Below are 23,825 nucleotides of genomic sequence, written 5' to 3' on the forward strand. Positions count from 1 at the left end.
GAATTTAAAGCACTACGAAGCATTTGCCTTCTGCCCCACTCTGTTTCAAGGAGGAAGAGACCTGAAGTGCGAATCAGGTTTCTGGAAAGTCCTTTCTGTTGCACTCCATGTTTGTATCGGTAGGATTTCTGCCCAGGACATAAGACAGATAGCCAGGACTGCTTTTGTACGAGAAAATCGAACAACAAATAGCTTTCAGCTACGTCTCCCAGCACGTTCCTTGTGGGACCTTGGGGCCTTTATTCCACCTTCTTGATCTCTTCTGCTTTTGAGAAAGTAATTTAAAAAATCTCCCCTTGCTGATTTTCTTCAGGATCTTCAGAAGATTATAGCAGATGAAGAAACACAAATTTCATTCAAGGTGAGAAACAAACATGACCACAATTCATTGTCACTCAAGCACAAAACAGAAAGATTGCCCATTGCACCCCTAGGTCTCTTCCGGAATGCTGTATGGAGTTTTAAATGGAGAAGTTATTAACTTTGCCTTCCATATAACCAGGCTTGTATATTTTCTCATCAGAGTGATCTGGATTAGTGGAAGTCTGCTAGCTTCATCAACATAAGAGACTTGAGCTTCCTATATGTACAGGATATCTCTCCTTGCTTGTTAAGCTACTTAAATCATCTTTAAGTTTCCAGATCTTATTGATCATATCACTACCTTTTACTGCTTCCCCCCATGGAGCTGAAGCTTCTTCTCCTTCCTCCCCTGTAGAGACATACAGAATTCTGTACCTCCTTTGTTTGCTTTGCCCTGATTTGCTCCACCTAGCCCCCAGTTTAATTCTGCTGTGGTGTCACATTTATCTTTATCTGCTTTTTGCAGAATACGCTCAGTACCTAGTATGTACATGGTATATGTAGAGACTTTGGAAGTTGTCTATCTTATTACTTGCAAAATCTACAAGATACAAGGGCAGAGTTGCAGAAACATAGCTGAGAACATAGATTTTGCTACCGCATTTGCTCTTGTGATACAGGGTTTCAAGACCATAAAACATAAACACACCAAAACCATGCTTTGATGTAGTATGCAATGTGCTTGATGAAAACAATAAAAAAAGCTTTTCACTCTATACAGCACTTCATAAATATGCATTTATTTCCTCATCTTTCATCAGTTTTACAGTTTTTAACCAGTGCCTCAGTGTTAATATTTGTCAGAAGCATAGAATGGATCTTCAGATACTTCTATTCTGTAGTTCTGAAGGTAAAAACAAATTCATGGGCTTTCCATAAGGAACCAAGCCAAAAAATAATGAATGTAATTTCTTGTAACATATTACAGAGTTACATAAGATTTGAACTTACATTTCTATCCTACTCCATGTACTGTATTTACATAGTTAACTAAGTTGCTTATTATTTACATTTTTCAAATACTGTAGTCATAAATCTTTTTATATTGTACATTCTTGTTTAAATTTTTATTACAGAAATTCTTTAACACGCATTTTAGACACTACAACTTCAGTATTTCACATGAGTTCTAGGAAATTACTGCCTAGTTTCACTACTGATGTGTCAAGATGCCTCCTCCATAAGAAAATACATATTACAAAGGAATTTTATAATATTCAGAATCTTGAATTTTGAAAAAAAATAAGTACATGGGATGTAATAATGAAAATGTTATTTCCTTTTCTATGTAATATTTGGTTTGGAATGACATTTTACCTGAGATGTAGAATTGCTAAATGTAAGGTGGGTTTTTTTTTAATATAATGAAATATTTTATGTAAATCTTGAGTACTGAAAATTTGAAATTTTACATAAATGTTTGCCTTCTATTTACTGCAAACAATTCCTATCTGTATAGATATATAAATGTTATTTATATATCCATATCATATTTTCCAGAAAAGTCTATATCTACATAAATAAGCATTGTTACTATATTAGGAAACTTCCCACTATCCTTAAGAAGCAATGTGCTCAAGTACAATATTAAACTTCTGACACAGACACAATAGTAAATGTGACCTCTAATGGCAATACATTCTTCCAAGGGAAGTAAGAGGTACCTGTTGAATTTGGAAGACATGGCAGACAATTTACGTGGACCCGATGAAGGAAATTTTATATATCCAGTCCCATAAATGTTATGCAGGAGCATCTGACACAGCAGACAACTTTGGGTCAACTTTCCATGTTACATGTAACTACCTAAATAACATCTTAATAGAAAAAAGTTAATTATAGAAAACCCTTACAACATTGTACATTTAATGCTGTGTGTCTTCTCTTGTTACAATAATATGCATTTCTATGTGATTGTAGATACTACGTTTAAAGCAAACGGTCATAAATTTCAGCTTTCTTTTATTCTGTTATTGGTAGATACTCTGTTAGGCACATTACGAAATTCTTTGTAAACATAAAGATAAATGTCAATACATTAGACCATGAACTGAAGTTATATGGACATTTAAGAAACACAGATCCACTACACACTCTAGGCCCAAATGCAGCAATCTAGGAGGCCTGATCTTGTGTCCATCGCAACTGAAACCCCCTGCTGATGCCAGTGGAACAGAAATGCATGCTAGTCACCAAACACTCGTGCTTCTGAATAATTCCGTTTTTTCTCTTCTACCAAAGATTTCATAAAATTTTAAAATATAGATCTCATAATCACGCATTGGTAAAAATGTATTTTATTCTATTTACCCTGAAACACCTAATTATTATAAAGTCAGTGTCAAGAACTAAGCCCCCTAAAACGAGTAATGTAACTAACACATCTAGAAAGCTTTCTTCAAAATATGGATCTACATATTTTTAAGAACTTGAAAATAATCTTCCAATAACAAGTCATAAGAGAAAACCTCTTGAAGATCTTTTATTTCCCAAACTTAAAAGTGCGCTACACTCTTCGTGCAATGTTGTGCAACTCGAGAACTGAACTGAGGAATAACAATTCTGAGCTTCCAGGAAATTGCTTATTGCAACTCTCACCCTTCATAACCTCTACATGTAGGGCAGGCACAAATTAATATGAGTTATTTACATCCAATAAAGCAACATCAGAATTCTTATCTGAAAAGATTTCTTGAAAATAAATAGTGCACTTAAATTATGTAGGTTTTAAGAAATTTTTCAGTATCCCATGATTTCATGAAGAAACATTAATTTCGTTCTATAAAGTCATAGAGGATTTTTGTTCTCCTAATGACACAAGAGTTATCTGAGTATATAGTTACTGTTATTGTTATTGGGAACTATCTTCTTGCTTCCTCTGAATAATCAGAAAAAAGGTATTAAATTATTTAACAAATAAGCTTTGGAAAGACATATTAATTTTCTTTTTCTAACATGCTAGAAATGGAGAATAAGGCAACAACTGAGATAAAAATATATCTTGCTTTGCAAATCAAGCTTCTTAATATGTTTCTTAAAAGTGAACTTTCATGCTGAAAAATTGAAAAGCCTTGAAAGAAAAGCTTTAATTACTTTGACAAGACCACGTCTTCTATTTAATTTGGTATTTTAAAAGCACTCCAAAATCTATAGGGAGGGATTTATTTTAGTGTCATAGATGAGTCTCCAGCTTTAAGTAACTCCTTTGTATGGCTAAAAAGCTTCTACAGCACCCTGCAAGACTGAGTAATGTTTAGTAAAATGCCACCAATTTCCACTGCGACCTTCTATATTTTTATATTACTGAAGTATTCTAACTTAATTACATGCAAAAACAACAGATGGTGTGCGAATCCCAGTGTCGTCTGAGTTATAACCCAACCTCAAGGCCTTGCTGTCTCATATGGTGGTTACGACTGTGAAAAGTTCTTTTTTCCCACTCAAAGTAAATGACTTTTACTGACCAAATCTGGCTGATAATGTCATGGCAGGTGACACTGAAGTAATGACAAAATCATTCCATAAGCAGTTTTAAGTCTTAGTACATACAAAAATTGCTCAACATAAATTAGACAGACTGCAATTCTCCTAATGAGAGAAGGGGAAAAAAGAAGAAAATTATGTGATAGACTTCTGAACTCATCTTTCATGCTGAGCAAAAAAGTTCACTTTTAAGTTCATTCAATGCTCAATATCCTGCTTTGTCCATTTCTTTGGTATTCTGTTCTCATTCTGCAAATTCTAACAGAATTTTAATGGTCATCTTAATTCAAATGAAAGAGCAACGAGCTGAAAGCACAACCAGAACAACAGATGCCATAATACTGCAGAACACGTCGGTCTTAATGATTTCTGGCTCTTTATATTCATTTCTTGTAATGATTGGGGGCATCTGCAAATGCAAACTTCAGTCTGTAGGCCTCTGCTAGGAGTACACTAATTTCTTCATTTCCCCAGTGTACTGTGGGCAAATTTTGTAAAAATATCAGCAATTCCTAGGAGGAGAGAAAAAAAAAAATCTTTTCAAATACCAGTGTAATAGCAATGTATTACTTACACAATGATCATTTATAAGCGATCAGTCATGTAGCACCTCAGATTCCCAAACAAACAGGAGATCCCATCAGGTTTAGTGATTTTCCTGTAACTTTTACAGAAATAGTTGCTATTCAACTTCCAGTTCAGAAATGAGCTATTAATGGTAGCTGAACGATGGCTATTTTCTAATGTTGAGCAAAATAAAAATAATTTTAAAAAAAGGGTGTGAACTCACTTGCTCTCTAAATACTATGAGTGAAAGAAAGCAATACTGCCCAAGTGTGTAAATTCTATGTACCTGCACTTGCCCCTGTGTGATTGTACCACTACTGGTGCCCCCCGATCATGGATGGAGACCCCTTGTTGTACTCAAACAAGAACTCACACACAATGTACCAGAACCATTCCGTTAGACTTCTAAAAGGTAAACAGTGTTAGCGTATCCACTTTATAGCTGGTAATTGAGATCCAGTGCTCACGGCTACTGGAGTCACTGCAAACTACCAGAAATTTAATTCTGAACTCTGTAAGTGCAAAATGGCTTAAGACAGGACCCAGTCTTCTTTTAGATTTGCCATACTTCCTGCATTATTTTAGCACCTGGATACACCTTACACACTTGCCAATTCCAACCAAGCTTTAGAAGCTTCCACATACTGTTTTGCATACAGTTCTTTAAAAATTCTGCATGTATCTTCCACATTTAAGATCTTCAGCCTACTTTCAGTTTGTAACATCTGTTGCCCAGATCATTTCAATATCCCTACGCTAGGTGTGAACAAGAAGAATACTTACACTTCCTCTTTAAGGAGCTATAAAATATTCGGTTCATTTTTAATACCTTAAATGTTTTTATAACTTCTTTATCAGGTAGGAAAGGGCCAGACAGCTACGGATAAAGCAATGTTGCTGACTACATTGCAGAAGTGTTAAAATTCTCTTTCCTAATTAGTCTTTTCACATGCAAACATGAAGAATATCTGATGACTTCTGGTGCTGCTGCTTTCTAGGTATGCCTTGTACATAGTACAGCAAACAACAGTTCAAAGTCCTTTGACATTAATTATATAGCAATACAGATAAAATCAATCAATAGAAGTAATTGCAAATGGTAATTTGAATTTAATTTGAAAAGGTCCCAAAATGTAGATTCCTGCTTTTCTAGGGCATATGTTTTATTGTAGCACCATGGGATCAGCAAATATGCCTGATCTGTTGGCCAAAACTCCAGGATCGTAGCTCTACGCTGAACTGTGATGCACACAATCAAATCCCACTGACTGCACTCTGAAGGAAATTCTGGGAAGCAGTCCCTCATACTGATGCAAAGATAAGCTACTTTTCTATTTCTACATGAAAAATTATGAAATAAATTATTATTTCAGTCAGTTGCAGTCAACTCCCACCTCAATTCTTAGCCCTGACTTCCCACTCTTTTCTCGTTTCTTGTCCCAAAATATTTTCCTATGGGTCAGTTTTTCCTCTCTCTTGTGTGAGGTTCAGGCACAATTCGTTTCCAAGCAGCCTAAGCCCAGGAATAGAGGTAATAAGGAGCTCACTGGGGCAGTGCCTGTATGCTCCGTTTTGACGATGGAACCAAAATCCACCATGACCCGCAGCAGCACGAAGCTTCAAAACCTCATCTGTAGGCTGAAACTTGCCAGCTGTGAGAGGACGCTTTGAAAGATCAGCTACCACAAATTCTCTCCTGAGTTCATGCAAATGACAATTTTACAAGGCTCATAATTTTACCAAACTCGGGAAGTTAGTTTGTTTATTTAAATAAATGGTGACCCAAAAGGTCGCAAACCCTCAAACGTGATGCAAAAGCCACCCTAGGCCAAATATGAAGTGCATGTTTTAAACTTTCCAAATAAAAGATTACCTGGAGATCCCCTGTTTCATGCTTTTAATTGTTTTGACAAAAACATTCCTTAAAATTCAAGCTGTGGAAAAGCAGCAAAAGGGAAGTCTTTGGATGAGTTACATCACAACAAACTAAATGTGGAATTTTATGCTGGGAGTTACAAGGCAATCTTAGGAATAAGTGCAGTTGTTAAGCTTGCTTGTGTCTTCTAGGTGCTCTATTTTTGCAGAAAAAATGCAGACAATTTGTGCATATTTCTATATATACACATATTTGTGAGCATGTGCATATATATATTTTTGCACAAATATGTTTGTTAAGGTTTATTCTAAAGAGTAGGAATAAGTAAGCAGGAATGCAATTAAAACCACAATCATTATCTTGCCATACATCAGGATCTTGCAATATCATGTATAAGTACATAACAAAATTCTTCTTCATAAGAGTCTTATTTTCCTTGTCCCCCTTCTCCCTCCTTTGCACCTGCTTTCAGGGAAGATGGCTATACAGCCCCTCAGCAAGGATTCTGTGATTTCAGGAAACATCGAGGAGCAGAAATGAACATGAAATTATGTTTTTTGTGTGTGAGAGAATTATTTTGGCTTCATCTATTTCATGGTCTTGCTATACTAGTTCTTGTAATATGAAACAAGAAAGGATAGAAGTTTAGCAGTACTATACATTAAATTACGAATAATAAGCAGTATATCAACAGTGAGCATGTCTCTATTACACTTGAGAGAACACATTTTTAATAAAGTGTTAGTTAGACAACTGCCAAAATCACATTTTCTTTTTTTTTTTTTTTTTTAATTTCTACCTACTTATTTGACAGTTAAGCTGATAACTGTAATTAATAACTTAGCAGTGCAGGGTAGGAAGGGTGTGTGGAGGGATGATAAATGCCTACCTCCATGAAAGTTTGTTTTTCTCCTTTCACAAAATTAACTTTCAACCAGCTTTAAGACACAGCAGTTAAATCAGTAAGTTCTACGAAATTAGCTCTTTCACTGCAGTGCCAAGACTGCTGGGTCAGACTTCTGATGCAAACAGGTACAAATGATTCATATTGCTTGAGCAGTGCTTTCGTTTTCCTTTGGGGTACTGTTCAAATAAATTTGGCCTAAACCGATGCTCCAGCCACTGGAGAGCTGTAAGCCTTCTAGCAGGCCTCAGCACCCGTACTTTGTAGAACTTCACCTGTTGCAACCAAACCTGCCTGTACAGAAGGTACACTGAAGCTATTCAACAGCTAGTGATCGAAAGCTAAACCGTTTCAGCATGAGATTAGGAAGCAGGAGCCTATGCTGGTCACACATTTGGTCCACAACACCGACTGTTTCTGTGGCAACTGTAGGTGGTTTCCAAACGAGAAGATGTTGCTACACATTTGTGAAACACAGATAATACTCACAGATGAATGAATTCTGCTTATATATTCAGTTTTGACAGTAAGGTGATCATACTGGATATGCATATCAACAAATGATTAAAAAATTCAGCTTATCTTCTTAAAACCTTCTAAACAGCAGTCAATTTTACAAACATCGGACTGCCAATGATTAAAAAACGAAGCAAAATAACAGTCACTCATATTAATTTTGTTACATTTACCTTTCCAAAGCGCTGAAGGTACATTATCTGACAGAACAAACCACATTTTCTAAACCAAATTTACAGTTTTAGAGATTTGTTTGGAAACAACTCATGGAGAACCAGACAAAACACATGATTTTTCTCCCAGGAGACATGACACAACAACAAGAGAAATCAGGTGCTCCAGGCTTCAGGCTGGAAAACAAACCATTCAGCCTTACTCTTTGTTGAACATGCAAAGACTACATCTTCAATATCCATACTACATGAAATCTAATGTGCAGCTCAAATCTGAACTAGGACTATTGGTGAAGAACTAGTTTAATACTTCTATGATTAATTGCAAATTTATTCATAATTTGCATCATAATCGAATACATAAATAAACAGCAGAGTAATCCATTGACTGTCCAAGTCCATTTCTGTTTAAGTGGGAATTTTGCCACTGTTACCAAGGGAAAAGACTCATTCCTTAACTGCTCATCAAAATCTAAGACTGATACTGACTACTGAATATGTGTTATAAATCCAAATGAAGTAACCGGCCAAAGACATACTACTTGAGTGATTTTCTAAATATGAGGCTTATCTTCCTGTGATCTATTAAAGAGCTTCAAAATTGTCTCAGACAGAAATAAATCATACATCTTGTTAAAAATAAAGTAGAACTTGGCAAAAACTGTACTGAAGAAGTTTTATTTTCTTTAATTGCTAAAGAAAATCGTGCTGCATTTATTGCTGTCTGAATATGGAGCATTCTTTGAAAACAAACAACAACCACACACAAAAAAAAAACCTAAACAAACAAACAAACAAAACCACAACACCAGTCTTTGGATTTGAAATGTACAAACATATGCTAATTAATATTTACAAGACCACCTGAGAAGTTTATCTAAAACTGCTCAATTTAACATTTATACTTACAAAATAGCAAAGATGACAAGAATAGTGACTCAAGACTATTAATTTGTTTTTAATCATTATTATCATTTTTTCTCCAACAGATAAATCAGGAACCACTAGAATCTACGTGCAAATAAGGCATCCACACTAACTGCTTAAATTAATTTTCCTGTCCACATTCAGAATTAAAATATGAGACACTCTTTGAAATATAATGAATTAATATTTACCATAAAAAATCATTGTTGATATACTGTTTGGTACATTTCAGAAAACTGAGTCTGAAAAGCAATATTGGTAAAATATCCCTGCAAGACTTCTATTTTCTGTTTAATTTAAATGATATTGTGATGCCACCTGGGTGAGGAAGCAGGGCAGCCAGTAGATGATCAGCAGAGCTGGGGTTTCCAAATCCTATTCCATTGTTTGTTTATAATTTGGCTGCATCTACAACAAACATATTCAAAATTACACCCTTTGCATGTGGGAAACAGAGCACCCCAGTTTCACTGGGCTCTTACTGCACTGAATCGCCATATTCATCTCTTGGAGCAAGGCCTAGCCGCACGGCCTACCCTGCCAGCACTTCGGGTTGGTCTGTACGTGACATTTGCCCTCTCATGCCACGTTGTGGAAAGGCATTTCCAACCTCCCTTCCTCCTTGCCATTCAAGCAGTGGCAGGTTTCCTCCTGACTGGGGAAGTGTCAAAGGTATCTGAGGCAGGTACAACCAGCAATTAATTCCTCATCTATGGAATAACTTTGTTAAATTAAAAAAAAAAAAAACAAACAACAAACCCCCAAACCCCAGAAACAAAATGAAAAACAACACAATACCCCCCCTACAAATGAATCCCTGTTTACTTTTACCTCTGCTTAAAATTTAAAGAAAAATAAGAGCATTTTAAAAGTGGTAAAAACCTGAACACTGCAGGGAATGAAGTAACAGTCTGATCACTTTCTTGCCTCAGTCTTGATTGACCAAGTCTGCTCTGAGAAAACACATGTCTCCATGCCCAGGAGCAACAGCTGGGCAAAGAGGTACTACCCATAGCAGAGGAGGATCAAGGTACTACTTAGATTTGCTCATCCCCCCAACCAAGTACCAGAAAAAGTGAAGGGATTTTAGCACAGGGCCACTAACATGGTTAGGGGGCTGCAGCAGATGTTATACCACGAGAGTGTGAGAAAATTGGGGTTTTTTTAGCTGGGAGAAGGCTAAGGTCAGATCTAAGAGCAGTTTCCCACTACATACAGTGAGGGTTATAAAGAAGAAAGAGGGGCCAAGAGGCAACAGTAACAAGTTGGAGCTAAGCTGGCATTAGAAAAACCGTCCTTCCCAATGAAGGTGCTTGAGCAGCTTGCCAGGGACAGCCCAGAATCTGTCCGCTGGGATTTTCACAGCTCGCCTGGCAAGGCCTCTGAACAAGCTATTTGAGCTCTGCCGCTAGCCTGGCTTTCAGCAGCAGACTGCACTGTGGTCCTCCCTTCCACACTGAAATTGTCCAGCATTTTACTTTTTTAAAGGACACGAGCTTAATTAGAAGAGAAATTCAAAAGCACAACAAAAAACTGCTAAACATATTTAGCCATTTGGTCCATTTCAGGAAACAAAAAGGGATGTTTCCTAACAAGTAGAAGGATGTATCTTTTTATTTGGAAGGTAAGTGTATAGCAGGCTGGTTAGCAGTGTTGCTGGGTCATAGTATGAACAAATTAAAAATCTATATGCCAAAATGATTTCTTAGTATGGTAAAATATCTAAGCATGAAGTAAAGTATTTAATATCTTTTGTAAAAGAATTCTGGTTTATGTGGATGTATTTAAAGCACAATTTTGAAGTAATTCTTCAGCACATTTGAAATTCAACATTTTTGTTATCAAACAAACAAAACCCCTCTTTTATGCAATTTCACTCATTTTATTTTCCACTAATTTAACTGCATTTGGATTTACATGACACTTTACATACGTGCTTTTATAAAATATGCTAAAATATCCTAAACCACTTTATATAGCATACTCAACTATGCCACAATATATAAAGTCTGTTTAAACACAAGCAGCTGTACAGAATGTACTTTTAAAGTACACGTACTTTCAAAATGCAATTTTCCTTAGATAAATTAGCATGTATGTAAGAACTATCGTATTCACCATGTAATCAAGACAGGACAGCGGTAAACTTGATGGAAGTGCTGTGGTATAAAAGTAACTCTAGAATTATGAAAAGTAAATTATGAGGTCATTGTTTTAAACACCACACCAGTAAGAGATGGGAGTAATACTGCCTGTTAAGCAACGGCTGTTGTCAGATACAAAATTATTATTGAGGGAGAAAAAAATCTTATCACGCATACATCCGAATGAAAATGCCAGACTACCAGATAGATGTCCCAAAAAGATGATTTCCGAAGCCCTTATTCTTCAGTATATTCCTCAGTTTCCTCTAAAAGCAAAATGGTCAAGGTCTGCTCCTTGTAAACTAAATCAAAACTGAATACTAATAAAACTTCACAAAACAACTTTGTAATAATTATTAAAAATATATCAGCCTCTTTCTCCTCACTGAGATTGTAACCCAATGAAATCTTAGCCCATTAAAACAATCTTAAAAAGACCCAAAACCCAGAAGCAAAAGAAAGCAGATTTTATCATGTTTTGAAATCTGGTTCATTAGCAAATCCCCTTACAGTATTAAATGATATCATATGAAGTCCATCCCTTTAATCAATACTGGTTTTCGCATAAGATTTGGCAATAATACTGGTTATTTGGTAATGGCTATCTATAGTGGTTAGGCCATTTATTGTCACCCCCACTCTAATTCCATATGTGGATCTTGTAGGAAGGAACATCAAAACCAATTACAGAACAAATAACATGTTGATAGTTAATAAAACATAAAAACGTTATTCTAATGAGTAGAGCACAACAGTCTTTTCTGTGATAATCAAAGCAATTTATTTACTTTGAAAACACAGTTCAGACCTTTCTATATGTGAATTATTGACAAAGTTCAACTGCAGTTATTTTTTAATAGAAGAAGCTTAAGAGAACATGAAAACCAGTAATAGAATAGTGGTTTTATTTCTAGTTAATATAAAAATAGCAATAACTAAAGTTAAAATCAAACTTGAACATACTGAGGAAATAAATAGCTTTAGTTTTAAATGTCAAAACTGAGAACTGGTCTATTAATTTAACAAGTAAAGGCAGTTCTAAAACACAGTATTTTTCTAGAAGTTGTTACTCCTTCCTGCTGCTAACTGCAATGTAATTAGGGTCTGAGTACTTCAGGTCTACCACAGCTCTATTTTGTACTGATAGGCAGAACCTGCAATCATACTACATTTTATGATCATGAACTTTTCAATATCATACTTTAGGACTTCATATAACTAAAGGAAAGGTAAATTCACTTTATATATAATCTTTCATTATTTAATAAGGAATTGCTAAGAGCTATATTTTGAACAAGAGCTGGATCTGTTACACATTACGCACACATATAAAATACTGCAAAATTTATATTGGCAATTTGATTAACAGGCTTCTGTAAAGAAGTTATTTGTACTTTCAAAAGGTGTACTTGAAATTTTAGAACCTAGCACCTACTTCTAAAGAACTAATACAGTGCAATACTACCAAAATATATTTAGAGGAATTATTGAGACAAGCTAAGGAAGAAACCAATTATTGCCAGAAAATTGCCCATTTATCTTTTAGATAATATAAACCAGAAAAAACCCCCATATGCATAGATCTAAAGAATTCTAAATGTTTTTATGATTTTATGGGAAATTATATCATGTGGTGTCCACAACTGGACAATGATTCAAAGTTTTTTCCCAACCAGATGCAACCACTATACAGGCAAAAGAAATGCTTAATATAGGAAAAAAATAATTCTTATTTCCTTTCCACGTTCTTTTTCACTTGCTCGTATTTGGGACTGTCAAGTGTGAAAGGGAAGTGCGGCATGGATGGCTAGTACCAAGCAGGCATCCTGTCCATGGACTCGGTCCCTGCCCTGCGTTGCACAGTGAAGCAGACAGACAGACGTGCCCGAGCTACTGCCTGGCTGAGACCCTGTAGGAGCTGAGTGGCCAGGCTGGTAATGTGCTGTGCAACGCTGACCTCTAATCCTCTTCCCAGATCCTTAGGGTGAAGGATACCCACTGCTCTGGGACTTGGCCAAGCTCAGTCCATATCCTCCCCCTTCAGCCTGCTGTCGAAGTAGTAACGAACACACTGGCTGGTCACGTGAAAGCACAGGTCCACACACACTGCAGAGCCCAGCTGACCTGGTTCCGTCACCTTACAGCTACTTTTCCCTTCTCTCTGCCCCTTGCTGTTGATATGTAATGCACCAAATAAGTAGGGCTCTAGCTCTGAGACAAGCTCCCTTTTCTTTCTTGAGTACTGTTTTTCCTCATTCAATGCACTCAGCAATATTTCCTATGCTGCTGCCACTTCTTATTTCTCCAGCTGTCCTAACCTGCTACATGGAGTTGCAAATAATGAGTTGTATTTCTGGAGTGCTGCACATCTTATTAATTACCTATGTCTCGGAGTCAGAGAAAACATTTCTTTCCTATTGGGCACGGCTGGAACTGAAAAAAACTAAGATTTCAAAATCTAAAAGAGATAGTAGGAATAGGTCATCTACTGCAGCTGAAGGAATTTCTGCTGCAGATACATGTTAAGAGACGTAAGTGGACCTGGATCCTTCAGTGGTACAGCTGACCACCTGCGTTGCTTCCTGAGCACAGAAAGCTACAGGCCATGGTGCACATGCAGTGCAGGCAGCCATGGCTGAGACAGCACAGTCTGGTGTGGATACTGGGTGCAATAATGCCCTCCTTGTTCTTCTGATTTCAAAGATTATGGGTGAACTCAAACTTTGATAAGCAGAAGATGGGGAAACACTGGTTTATCTCTGCTAAGTAGTAGGATCATTTAAGCCTGCACTGGACAGTCTGAAGGATTTAGGAGAGATATGTTCTTGGCAAATCATAAATCAGTGCCACTCAGGAACTCCCATCTTGAATGTGAAAGTTCACATCCTGTCCCATGACAGTTTAGAGGAAAAAAACAACCAACCAAAAAAAAAACCCTAACCCAAATATTTGCCGAAATAGTGAACATTCGGCTTCGTAAATTCAATGCTAAATTTAATTTTTTTCTTGTACATTTCTATATTGCACGTTACCTAAATTATGCATCTAGAATTTCTTGAAAGGCTTATTCATTCTTTCCAAAGAATTGCCTATTAAACAATCATTCTTATTTATCTTCATTTTGACCTTTCTTTCATACACCATGACATCTTAATCAACTGGAACAGGATGAAACTAACTATAGAAAAAAAAAGGTTATTCAGAGTTCTAACCAGACTTGTTGCATCTTAAAATGGATAATTTAAAAAAATATATCTAAATAGGTTAAAGGTTAACTTCTCCTGCTATCATCTTGCATTCAGCAACTCAGGTGCATAGTGATTCTCATCAAGTATATATTTTTTTTCTTTGATTTAAGTGCACTGGGTTTTATTCTTCATTTCAACTGAACAATCTCCCATTAATCTTCTGAAAACATACAGAACTATGCTATTCTTATAATTAATTTCATGTTCGTAGTAAGAACCTCATAGAAACACACCTTAACATTCTGAAAATGAAAGCTCATGAAAAGTTGATGGTTTTATCATTTCCCTTTCAAGTTTTTTCTTTTCATGACTACTGAAAAAGATTCCTGGACTTGGCATATTAAAACCACTAAAACAGCAATTAAAATCCTGTTTCATCCAGTATGGATCTCTTATACAAGTCATTAGCAACATTAATTGCTAATCATAAAATATGTGGCTCTAAAGAACTATGTCAAAGAAGCTGTGCTCACTTAGCTGAAGAGATTTACATCTTAATTTACACGGGTATGAAAATATATAAATTAATATGGCAAAAAAGTACATTAAAGGACCACATCTGAGCTGATCTTGTAGGTAGCCTTATGTCCGTGTTTTCAAATGAAAACAAAGAACAAAACCACAAGTAATCCCCAGCCCTAAATCTCAAAACAGGAAACAAATTTGCACGTCAGATCTTTTTCTCAACAAAACTTATTATCTACATGTTATTATCTACAAGTTCATAAGACAAAGTTAAGGCCACAGACTTAAAAACAAAGCAAGCACTGCCACAGAACCTAAAAGATTTTCAACTCCATAAACAAACATCTTATTTTTGTAATACCTTTTTATTCTGAACTGTCTCAAAATGCTTCAAAATTATATGCACATGAAATAGAAGTAGTTAAGGTACTGATACAGAATATTCAATACTCAAGAAAGAAGAGAAAGTCATCTTACTCGAGCACTGATGTAAATCCATGTTTAAATCAGACAGCAAAACAAAAACAATCTTGGGTTCTTCCTTACTTTTAAACCAGAGAAAAAAAACTTCCATTTTAAAAATCTCAGTCCATTAAAACAATCTTAAAAAAACCCAAAACCCAGAAGCAAAAGAAAGCATATTTTATCATGCTTTGAAATCTAGTTCATTAGCAAATCCCCTTATAGTATGAAGTCCACTTTAATCCCTCTAATTAATACTGGGTTTCGCATAAAATTTGGCAATAATACTGGTTATTTGGTAATGGCTATCTATAGTGGTCAGGCTATTTATTGTCACCCCTACTCTGACTCCATATGCAGATCTTGAAGGAAGGAACATCAAAACCAATATAGAACAAGTAACATGTTGATAGTCAACGAAACAGAAAAATGCTATTTTAATGAGTAGAGCACAAAGGTCTCTTTCCATTTTAAAAACCCCATATGAAAATTGAATATCCCAGGAAACGCCCAGGCAGATTTCTCAGCTACAGCACAGAACAGTCCTGAACCTCTCTGATTACACTTTTTGCCATATTATTTTATGAAATATTGCTATATTGCTGGTATTTGGAGACGTGTACTTCTTATGTACCAAAATATAAATCACAGCAAGCAAATAAAAAAAAGGCCAAAAATATCACTTATCACCAGCTCCATGCAAAAAGCAGCAAAAACAGATGCAATTATCCAGAGTATAAAAAGTCATGAAGATCAGAAGTCATTCTATTAAAAAAGAAATCCAAACAAAACCCATCCAAAATAGATCCTGCTGTAGCAAATAAGATTGCAGCAATTATGGCAGAATTTTATTTCTGAAATGAATTGCCAATGAGTAACTTACTACATTCTATCATTTTTTTTCTGTAATTATGCAAGATATACATATATCTTATATCATATATATACAAAATATTTGTACAGCAGATTCCAACAGCAAATTTACAATTCTGCCACTCCATAAAGTCCATATGCTACCCACTCTTCTTGGTTTGGTTTTCCTGACCAAAATTTAGCAATGCATTTTAAGTCAAACAGCTTGTACAGCTCCAATTCACACACATTCCCCTCTCTACAATGACTTATATTTTAACACTGTAGTACAAATAGCTAAAAGCTCAGCAAAAAAAAAGAAAAGAAAATCATAAAATACTTACTGAATTTAACAAACGACAGGGACAAGAGTATATCGAAATTTTATATATTTCATACTTAAAGCAATTAGTATGTTTTGACACAAAGGTATTTCACACTGTAAATTGTTCTGAGTAAAATCTTATTTGTTTTAGAGAAAACACGTACTATGGATTGCTGATGTCAAATTGCCTGTATATGTAACTTAAGTAGTACTGTCTGAGATATATAATTTTTACATCCAATAAATATGTCACAACGCAGCGGTTACTTAAACTTGTATATTTTCAGAAGTAAAAGAAAAATCCTAAACATAATTCAAACGGAATATTGTCAGTATCCTAGGCTTGTAGGACTGAAAGAGGCCATTTCCATTATGCTGTTCCATCACCCACACCATATGAAGTCATATGTATAAGTGTTTTGTTTGGAATAATAAATAAACATTCCCCACTTGCCATGTCAAAACCCACAAAGCATTTGTGCACCTCTAACAGACTTAAGGACATCAGTACAGAGAACCAATGACTTGATGGTGGAAGAGAAGAACCAAACCACCTTCATGTAGATATTGCAGTTAAAGGAAAGGACAGGTAAAGAACCTGTCCAAAGTCCTATGTCTCTACACTGGCAGGGAATCTAATAACAGAAAATTTCCAAGTTAACCTAAGAAGCCTCACAAAAATCAGTAACAAGTAATCCAAAAGTCCCTTCAACTCTGAGAAGAACACCACTGCTCACATTAAGAAATCGTTTAAGCTTCCTTGGTGAGCAAAGCATGCAGGCACAAGAGTACAAGACAGGGGATCATCTAAGCTGTACAGGTTCTCTCAATGTACAGGAACAACATCTCCCCCAAATCTCTATCCATTCCTTGATGTCTTAAGAGAAAAATATATGAAATTGCATTTCCTTTGTACTTCTTATTCTGATGCTTCAGTTTGAGAGAAGTTCCAAAAGTGCTTCCATAGACTATCACACTGAAGCATTAATTCAAATGAACACAATATAATTCCATTGTACACTACAAGCTAAAGAATAAAAATACTCTAGAATAATATAAACACTATGCAAGAAATGTGATTAACAACTGTGCTCAAGACATCTTTCAGTCTGTTTGGGGACAACAAGAAACCTAAACCAGGATTAATCTTACTGTATCACACAATAACATAAATTTATCAAGCTTTGTCAGAACAAATACACTGCTCTCTATCTCCTGATATTTTACATAGAAGATGCTTCACTTTATCTAATGGTTTATAAACCAAAGTGGAACAATTTATACCCTTTATATCTTTCACCAAAATTATATTACAACTTAAATCTTTACCCCCCACTAGAAAGTGATCCAAATGCATTCTAGAAGATAATCATACTCCCTCTCAAGCTTCATTTTACATGGGTAAATAAGCTACATTCTTTTAATACTCTCTGCTAGGGCTAGTTCTTCACTTCCCAGTCTCCTGTTGTTGTTAAACATAATTCAGAACAGATTACATAAAGCCCAAACACATAATTCTCATGTAAATCCCAGAGAGATGCAATATTTTAAAAGCATAAAGACAAAAAATATTTTTCCATGGGACCATGGAAAACTAATAATTCTAACGGAGACATGGAAGCCCTAAGGTACTATACTGATAAAAACAGAAATCTGCAACTTCAGCTTTGGCCAAGCAGAAGTTGAGATCAAACTTCTATATAAGATGATAAATCCCTCAGCTTTCATGGAAAATACAAGTTTGCAAACCAACAGCTGAATGTAGGACTTATTCTTTGCTTATCTACAAAAGAACAGCCTCCAGACAAAAACATGAGAGAAGAACCAAATGTCTTCTCACTACAGCGGGTGACAATGGGCTGGGTTAATCTTTTCCGACTGCTGACTTTTAAGATTTCCAACATTAAAGTCCTAAAAGTGCTTAGGCCATGAGTACCTCTTGGTAATTTTAGTCCATTCATGTAAGGGAATAAACAAGTTTACACTCTAAACTTCACAAAAAGCTGTGCGTTGAAAGCAGTGGCCCTTGTCACGGTGTCAAGACCCAACAGAGCGGTTTGGCAGAGGAGCACTCTGACAATTGCAAAGCAGCTCTAGATTGGTCATCAAAGATCAAACAAGAAAATATCCTTAATTTTCCACTATGTAAGGGCATATCTTACTAAAACCATGGAAAATCAATATGGAGAGAGAAATACTGTTTTCATAGCAATTATTTTAGCATGTGACAGATGCTAGTATTATGTAAACCAAATATTAATAATAGCTTGCAGTATTTCTCCCAGGTGTAGGGTTCTCACACCCATGTGGTTTTGTAAAAATTCAAATTACATTAAGAAAAGGTTCATGGCCTTCAGAGATTCAGAGAAAAGCCTCGAAAAAATCTGTCTGAAGTGATTATCTAAAGACACAAAACCACACATAAACCAAATAGGTTTTAAGGAAAACATTACACTCAAATTGATTTTCTTTGGAGAATGGGGCTTTTGACAAAATTATTTCTTTTATAAAACCATACCTTGTGAATAAAATGCCATTTTGTTTAAATAAATGAACAGGACTAAAAGGTGTTTAAAGATTGGCCAAAACTGTAATAACATTTCTAGTGGAAAAACACTTCAGTGGTGCATTATGTGGTATAAAGTAAGTGTTTGATGGGCTGGTTTGCCCACAGTAACTACATCTCTCATCTGTTCCTTAGCAGGCAGATGAGAGGAGGAGTTCCTGTATTTATCACAATGATCTCCAAGAGAGGAAACTATAGCACAGCTTGGAAGATGTGGCCTTTGCTCACAGAAGAGAATAAAGACATTGACTACATGAAATACAACTTTCAGAGGTATATCACTGATGGCAATTTTGGTTTGCTTTAATAGGCTTGCCTGTGAGCCGGCAATTCAGAGGCAGCTCTGTGCTACGCTCTGTCATCTTTTCTTGGGGGTGGCAATCTTTATGAAAAGATGTGGTAGAGAACAACAGCTTCTAAGGATTTCAGATGTCCCTGTTTAACCTGCTGTCCTATGCAGATCAGCACCTGAAACTAAGCACACATGTTAAGAACTGTGATGAAAAACAATTAACACACAGCTTTAGTGAATCAGTTCCCGAGCGCTAGATGCAACCATTGCTATTCAGCTAACAGCAAGCAAATGCTACTGTGCAGAAAATGAACTAGGATGGGATAAACGGGAGCTCTCACTATATTTTCAAAGGGATGTCTAACACAACAAACACTACAGAGAGCAAATGATTTGTCATGTGTAAAGACCTCGCTCTTTATGGCAGCTGAAAGAGCTAATTTGGAGGCTACGATGGCAATAGTAAATCTGCTATAATGGCATTTCTGGAAAAATTTTCAATCCAATTTGTTTACAAATAGATGAGAAAACAATAGGCATTTTAATTCTTGTTATTTTTACTGTCTTGCAGTTGCAATGAGACAATTTTGTTGTAAGACAGCAAAATCTACATGTACCAGCACTTGGGAAACCATAGGAAAGAAGAGAAGATTGAAAGAAAGAAAATTAATCCTGCTACATCTGCTTGTCTCAAAGAAAGGCACATGTCACTTCATCCTATTATTCAGCTCATACTCCAAAAGCTTTTAGTTTCTCTTTGTTCTCTTATCAGTAGTTTTGATTGAGTTTGGTAGTCAAGTGTACAGGCTCCTGTGACTTTAGTCTTCTCCAGGGTTACACACTGATAAGGCCAATAATTGACATTGTTATGCAGCAGTTTCTGCTGAAGAAATAAACATGGAAAGAAAACAGTTTTCTTTGTAGAGAGATGTCTCCAGTGACAGCTGTGAATTACTAACTAAATGAAAGCCCTGCCAGTGCATTTAGTTTAGCAGGTCACTTAAATTGCTCAGGAAGAACAAGAGTTTTTATTTTGTTCATGAAAATCCTTTTTATATTGAAATGGAGAAAACACAGAGATCCCTTTGTTGTATTTCCTCAAAATAAATAAAAACATTGGTTGATGAGAGAAAAATACTTTATAGTAAGCAGAAGGTGCTTCTCCTGGAAACTTACAGGACAACAAAATCAGATTCTCATTGTGTTGAAGATTTTATTTAAAACTTGGATAGTAACCGCATCCCTGTAAAATACAAGCCATAAAGCAAGGCTTACAGGAAATCTCTCCAGATTATACACCCCCTGCATGACATCCTTCCCCTTCCTTTAGTAGGAGTCAGATCAAACACATGCAGATGACAGGGTATCCCAATTTTGCAAGGTGTTACTCCCAGCCTGCAAAACACAGTGCTGGACCTGAATGGAGTTTGGTCTCAGCATCCTTAGAGCTGTACAGCTCTGAAGAGAAAACATGCATATATTTCCTGTTACTTCATAGTCTTCCGAGATAAGGAAGGACACAACTTACTGGCAGAACAGAATGAACTTGTTTCTAGAGTTCAATCATGTTATTTGACATGATGACAAAATTAAAAAATAATGAAAAAAAGCAGTGATTACTCAACAGCTATTGAAGCCTTTTTAAACAAAATAGTGCTTTTTCTCTGCAACTAAGCTTTACAGAGATCCACCATTTTACAACGGCAATGTGCTTCTAACATTGTGTGCTTTTTAGTCAGTAAGGATAACTAAAAACTACTAGATATCAAAATGTTTAAGAGATAATTGTGTGAAGGCAAAAAAATTAGACATGTTTTGGAAATGACAAGTTCCATTTCAAAATTGTACTCTAAGGCAAATTCATTGTCTAATTGTTTCAACAACTGTGAGAACTTCAGATGTGTTCTGTATCTATACACAATAGCAACCATGTATGTCAGTGGGATTATCATTTGTCAGATACACAACACAAATTTTGGACTGATTCCTAGAGTCACAGATGTTAAAGCCAGGAAAGGTCATTACTTATCTTGGTCTGACCTCTTGTGTAGATAACAGGAACTAAACCTAACCTTTTTTTTTTTCTTCTTTCAGGAGAAACATCAATTGGAAATCCTTAAGAGCTGCAGAAATTCATTACTAATTTTATTTATGCCTTAGGATTTTTTTCCTATCAAAATTTCTCATATATTAATCAATTCACCTATTGGTTTTCTTTTTGACAAATTAAATATTTCAAGCACTTCAGTCATCCTCTCTGAGCCCTCTCTATGTCTTTGACTTCAGACATCAGAACTGGATGTAATATGACCACAAAAACCCCCACCAAAAGGCAAAGGAAGCTCTTATGTTCATTACTTTAAGGATGCAATCACTCCCATGTGCCATAGCATAATTCTGGGAGCTCATATTGAGAGAGCTGTCAGCAATGCCCCCTAGGATCTCTTCAGAAGCCATGCATCCCAGGCTACAGAGACATGATCTATTCTACTTACCCTGTATTTGCAAAAATTTTTCATTTGACTATCTCAAAATACAGCCTGCCTGAAGAGGTCAGCTGAAGAACTGATTCAAGATTGGTTTATGTAACTGCTCTGTTCTCCTCACTTTGTCAGAATGGTAAGTCTGTGTCATCCATGGATTTTTATTACCTGCTGTTTTATTAGTGGAAATGCTGCATAGCATCATACCAATTACTGACTCCCACAGAAGGTCACTGGAAAAACCTCCTCTTGAACACGATCAACTGCAAATATTTTGTTAGTCCTCCTGGTAGAATGCCACATTATATTGATAGTGTTAAACACTATTTAAAAGTAAAAAAAAAAAAAAAAAAAAATGATGACAGTATGAAATCATTATAATGCACATTTACATCTATCAATCAAATACATATAATCACCAAAGAATAAAATCCAATTTCGCTGTCTTGTCTGTAATCTAATGTAGACTCTCTTTTCAGGAGTAAAGACTGAAATGAAGATGTAAGGAATGACACGGGGGAATAAAAAATTTCATATGTTCTTAACTGATAGTAAGAAAATTGGATATGTAACTACATAAATAATGATTATTAGAAAAATACTGGCCAAGTACAGCCAATTTAATACTTATTATTAAAACTGTATCTTTATTATCTTCATGAACATAATATTATTTTCTTCCCATAGGGTCTTCTGAGATAGATAAATAAAAATTGACATGGATACAGGAAGAACTTACAAGCTTGCTATTAAAATCCATAAAAGAAAATAAAGATAAAGCTATTTTTGCAGACAATATTAATGACACATTATTATTATTAGCTGTAAACACTGTGGTCACTAGAAAACTGCAGTCTCTTTATAGTATTATCCTCTAATACCTTGGAGCTTCCCTGTTGACAATCTTCATGAAAATTAGGAAAAGCCTTGGATAGCACTCTCAAATGCACAATGGTGCCTACCCATTAAGAGAACAAACCCATCACTACGAAGAGTTCTGATAAGCTGTAAGTGGTAGATACATTAACAAAAAGTAATTGAGTATTCGAAATCTTCATGGAAGCAAAAATAAATATCTAAGACTATCCAAATAGCTAAAAATATCCAAAATCATTTTAACTGGAATGGATTTCTTTCTGAAAAGTAAAGAAAACAAATGAAGGTAATAAAATGTCAAATTCTTTCATTACAGTTTCACATTCATGACCTACACTCTATCACTTATTAGTCAGTCATCATGCTGCCACAAGGGAAATGATAACACGCTCAGCAAGACTGAAATACGACAAGACAGCATCCTTGCAGCCCCAGCGAACCATGAAGTCAGTCTACTTACGATGACTGGAACCACTCCAACCCTAATGCTACCTCATTTACTTTCTATCATTCTGTTGAGATAGTGAAGTTGCAGTATAGATTTGGAAATCCACAACAGTCCTCTGCTGATTCATGCTGTTAAATCACGCTGTTATTGTATTATATTTATGTTGCTATCACAGTACTTTATGATGGGAGGCCTCATTATGGTCAGAGCCAGAGTAGATGATGAACTACATGTCAAGAAGAAACAACACTTGCTTGTCTGTATTAAAATATATAAAGTCTATACTTCAGGTGAAATTAATTCTAGTGATAAAGAAGCATTACAGCTTTCAGATACAGTCACACAGAACTCTATTTCAATGATCAAACAAACATACAGGCATGTTTTGCCAAATGAAAGGTTTAGCTGTTAATCACATGAGGACAGCAGTTATGTTGAGACTGTAACAGAGGTCCTAATTTCCTTTGATTCAAAGAAACTCTCTTTAGCTGTGTCTTTCATATCTTCAGGAATTCTGTGGTTTGGATTTTTCTAGTGCTTTTTATGGTGCATCTTCAGCAATTCTATTTAGCAACTATAATCAAACAACTTAAAAAAAGAGTCCTAGGAACCTGAAGAGCAGGAAAAGATAATCAACACTCCCTTCTATAATTTCACACTTTGGACTACTGACAAGACTTTATCTGACGAACCAAAACTTCAAAGTCTTCAGATTTTAACACCTGATCTAATGTCAAATGGGTGGCTCAGAACATTTCTAAAGAAAACAGTCATAGCTGTCATCTACGTAAGACATAGATGATATATCATATAAACTGAACAACTTAAAAGAAACCGTTAAAAGTACAAAACATT

At 35.6% G+C, this 23,825-nt stretch overlaps 1 protein-coding gene across 4 annotated transcripts in view; it reads right to left on the minus strand.

Annotated features, from left to right (window-relative positions):
• Window positions 1-4,229: 4,229 nt before the first annotated feature.
• TBC1D22A (TBC1 domain family member 22A) overlaps window positions 4,230-23,825 on the minus strand; it is a 184,804-nt gene continuing 165,208 nt past the window's right edge. For all 4 annotated transcript variants that reach the window (XM_086473776.1, XM_086473768.1, XM_086473763.1 and 1 more), the window contains one exon: window positions 4,230-4,358. In XM_086473776.1, coding sequence (XP_086329902.1) covers window positions 4,230-4,358 — 129 coding nt within the window. The remainder of the gene's footprint in view (window positions 4,359-23,825) is intronic.

The sequence above is a fragment of the Leptosomus discolor genome, chromosome 1 (assembly GCF_034619465.1).
Source record: "Leptosomus discolor isolate bLepDis1 chromosome 1, bLepDis1.hap2, whole genome shotgun sequence".
NCBI lineage: Eukaryota > Metazoa > Chordata > Aves > Leptosomiformes > Leptosomidae > Leptosomus > Leptosomus discolor.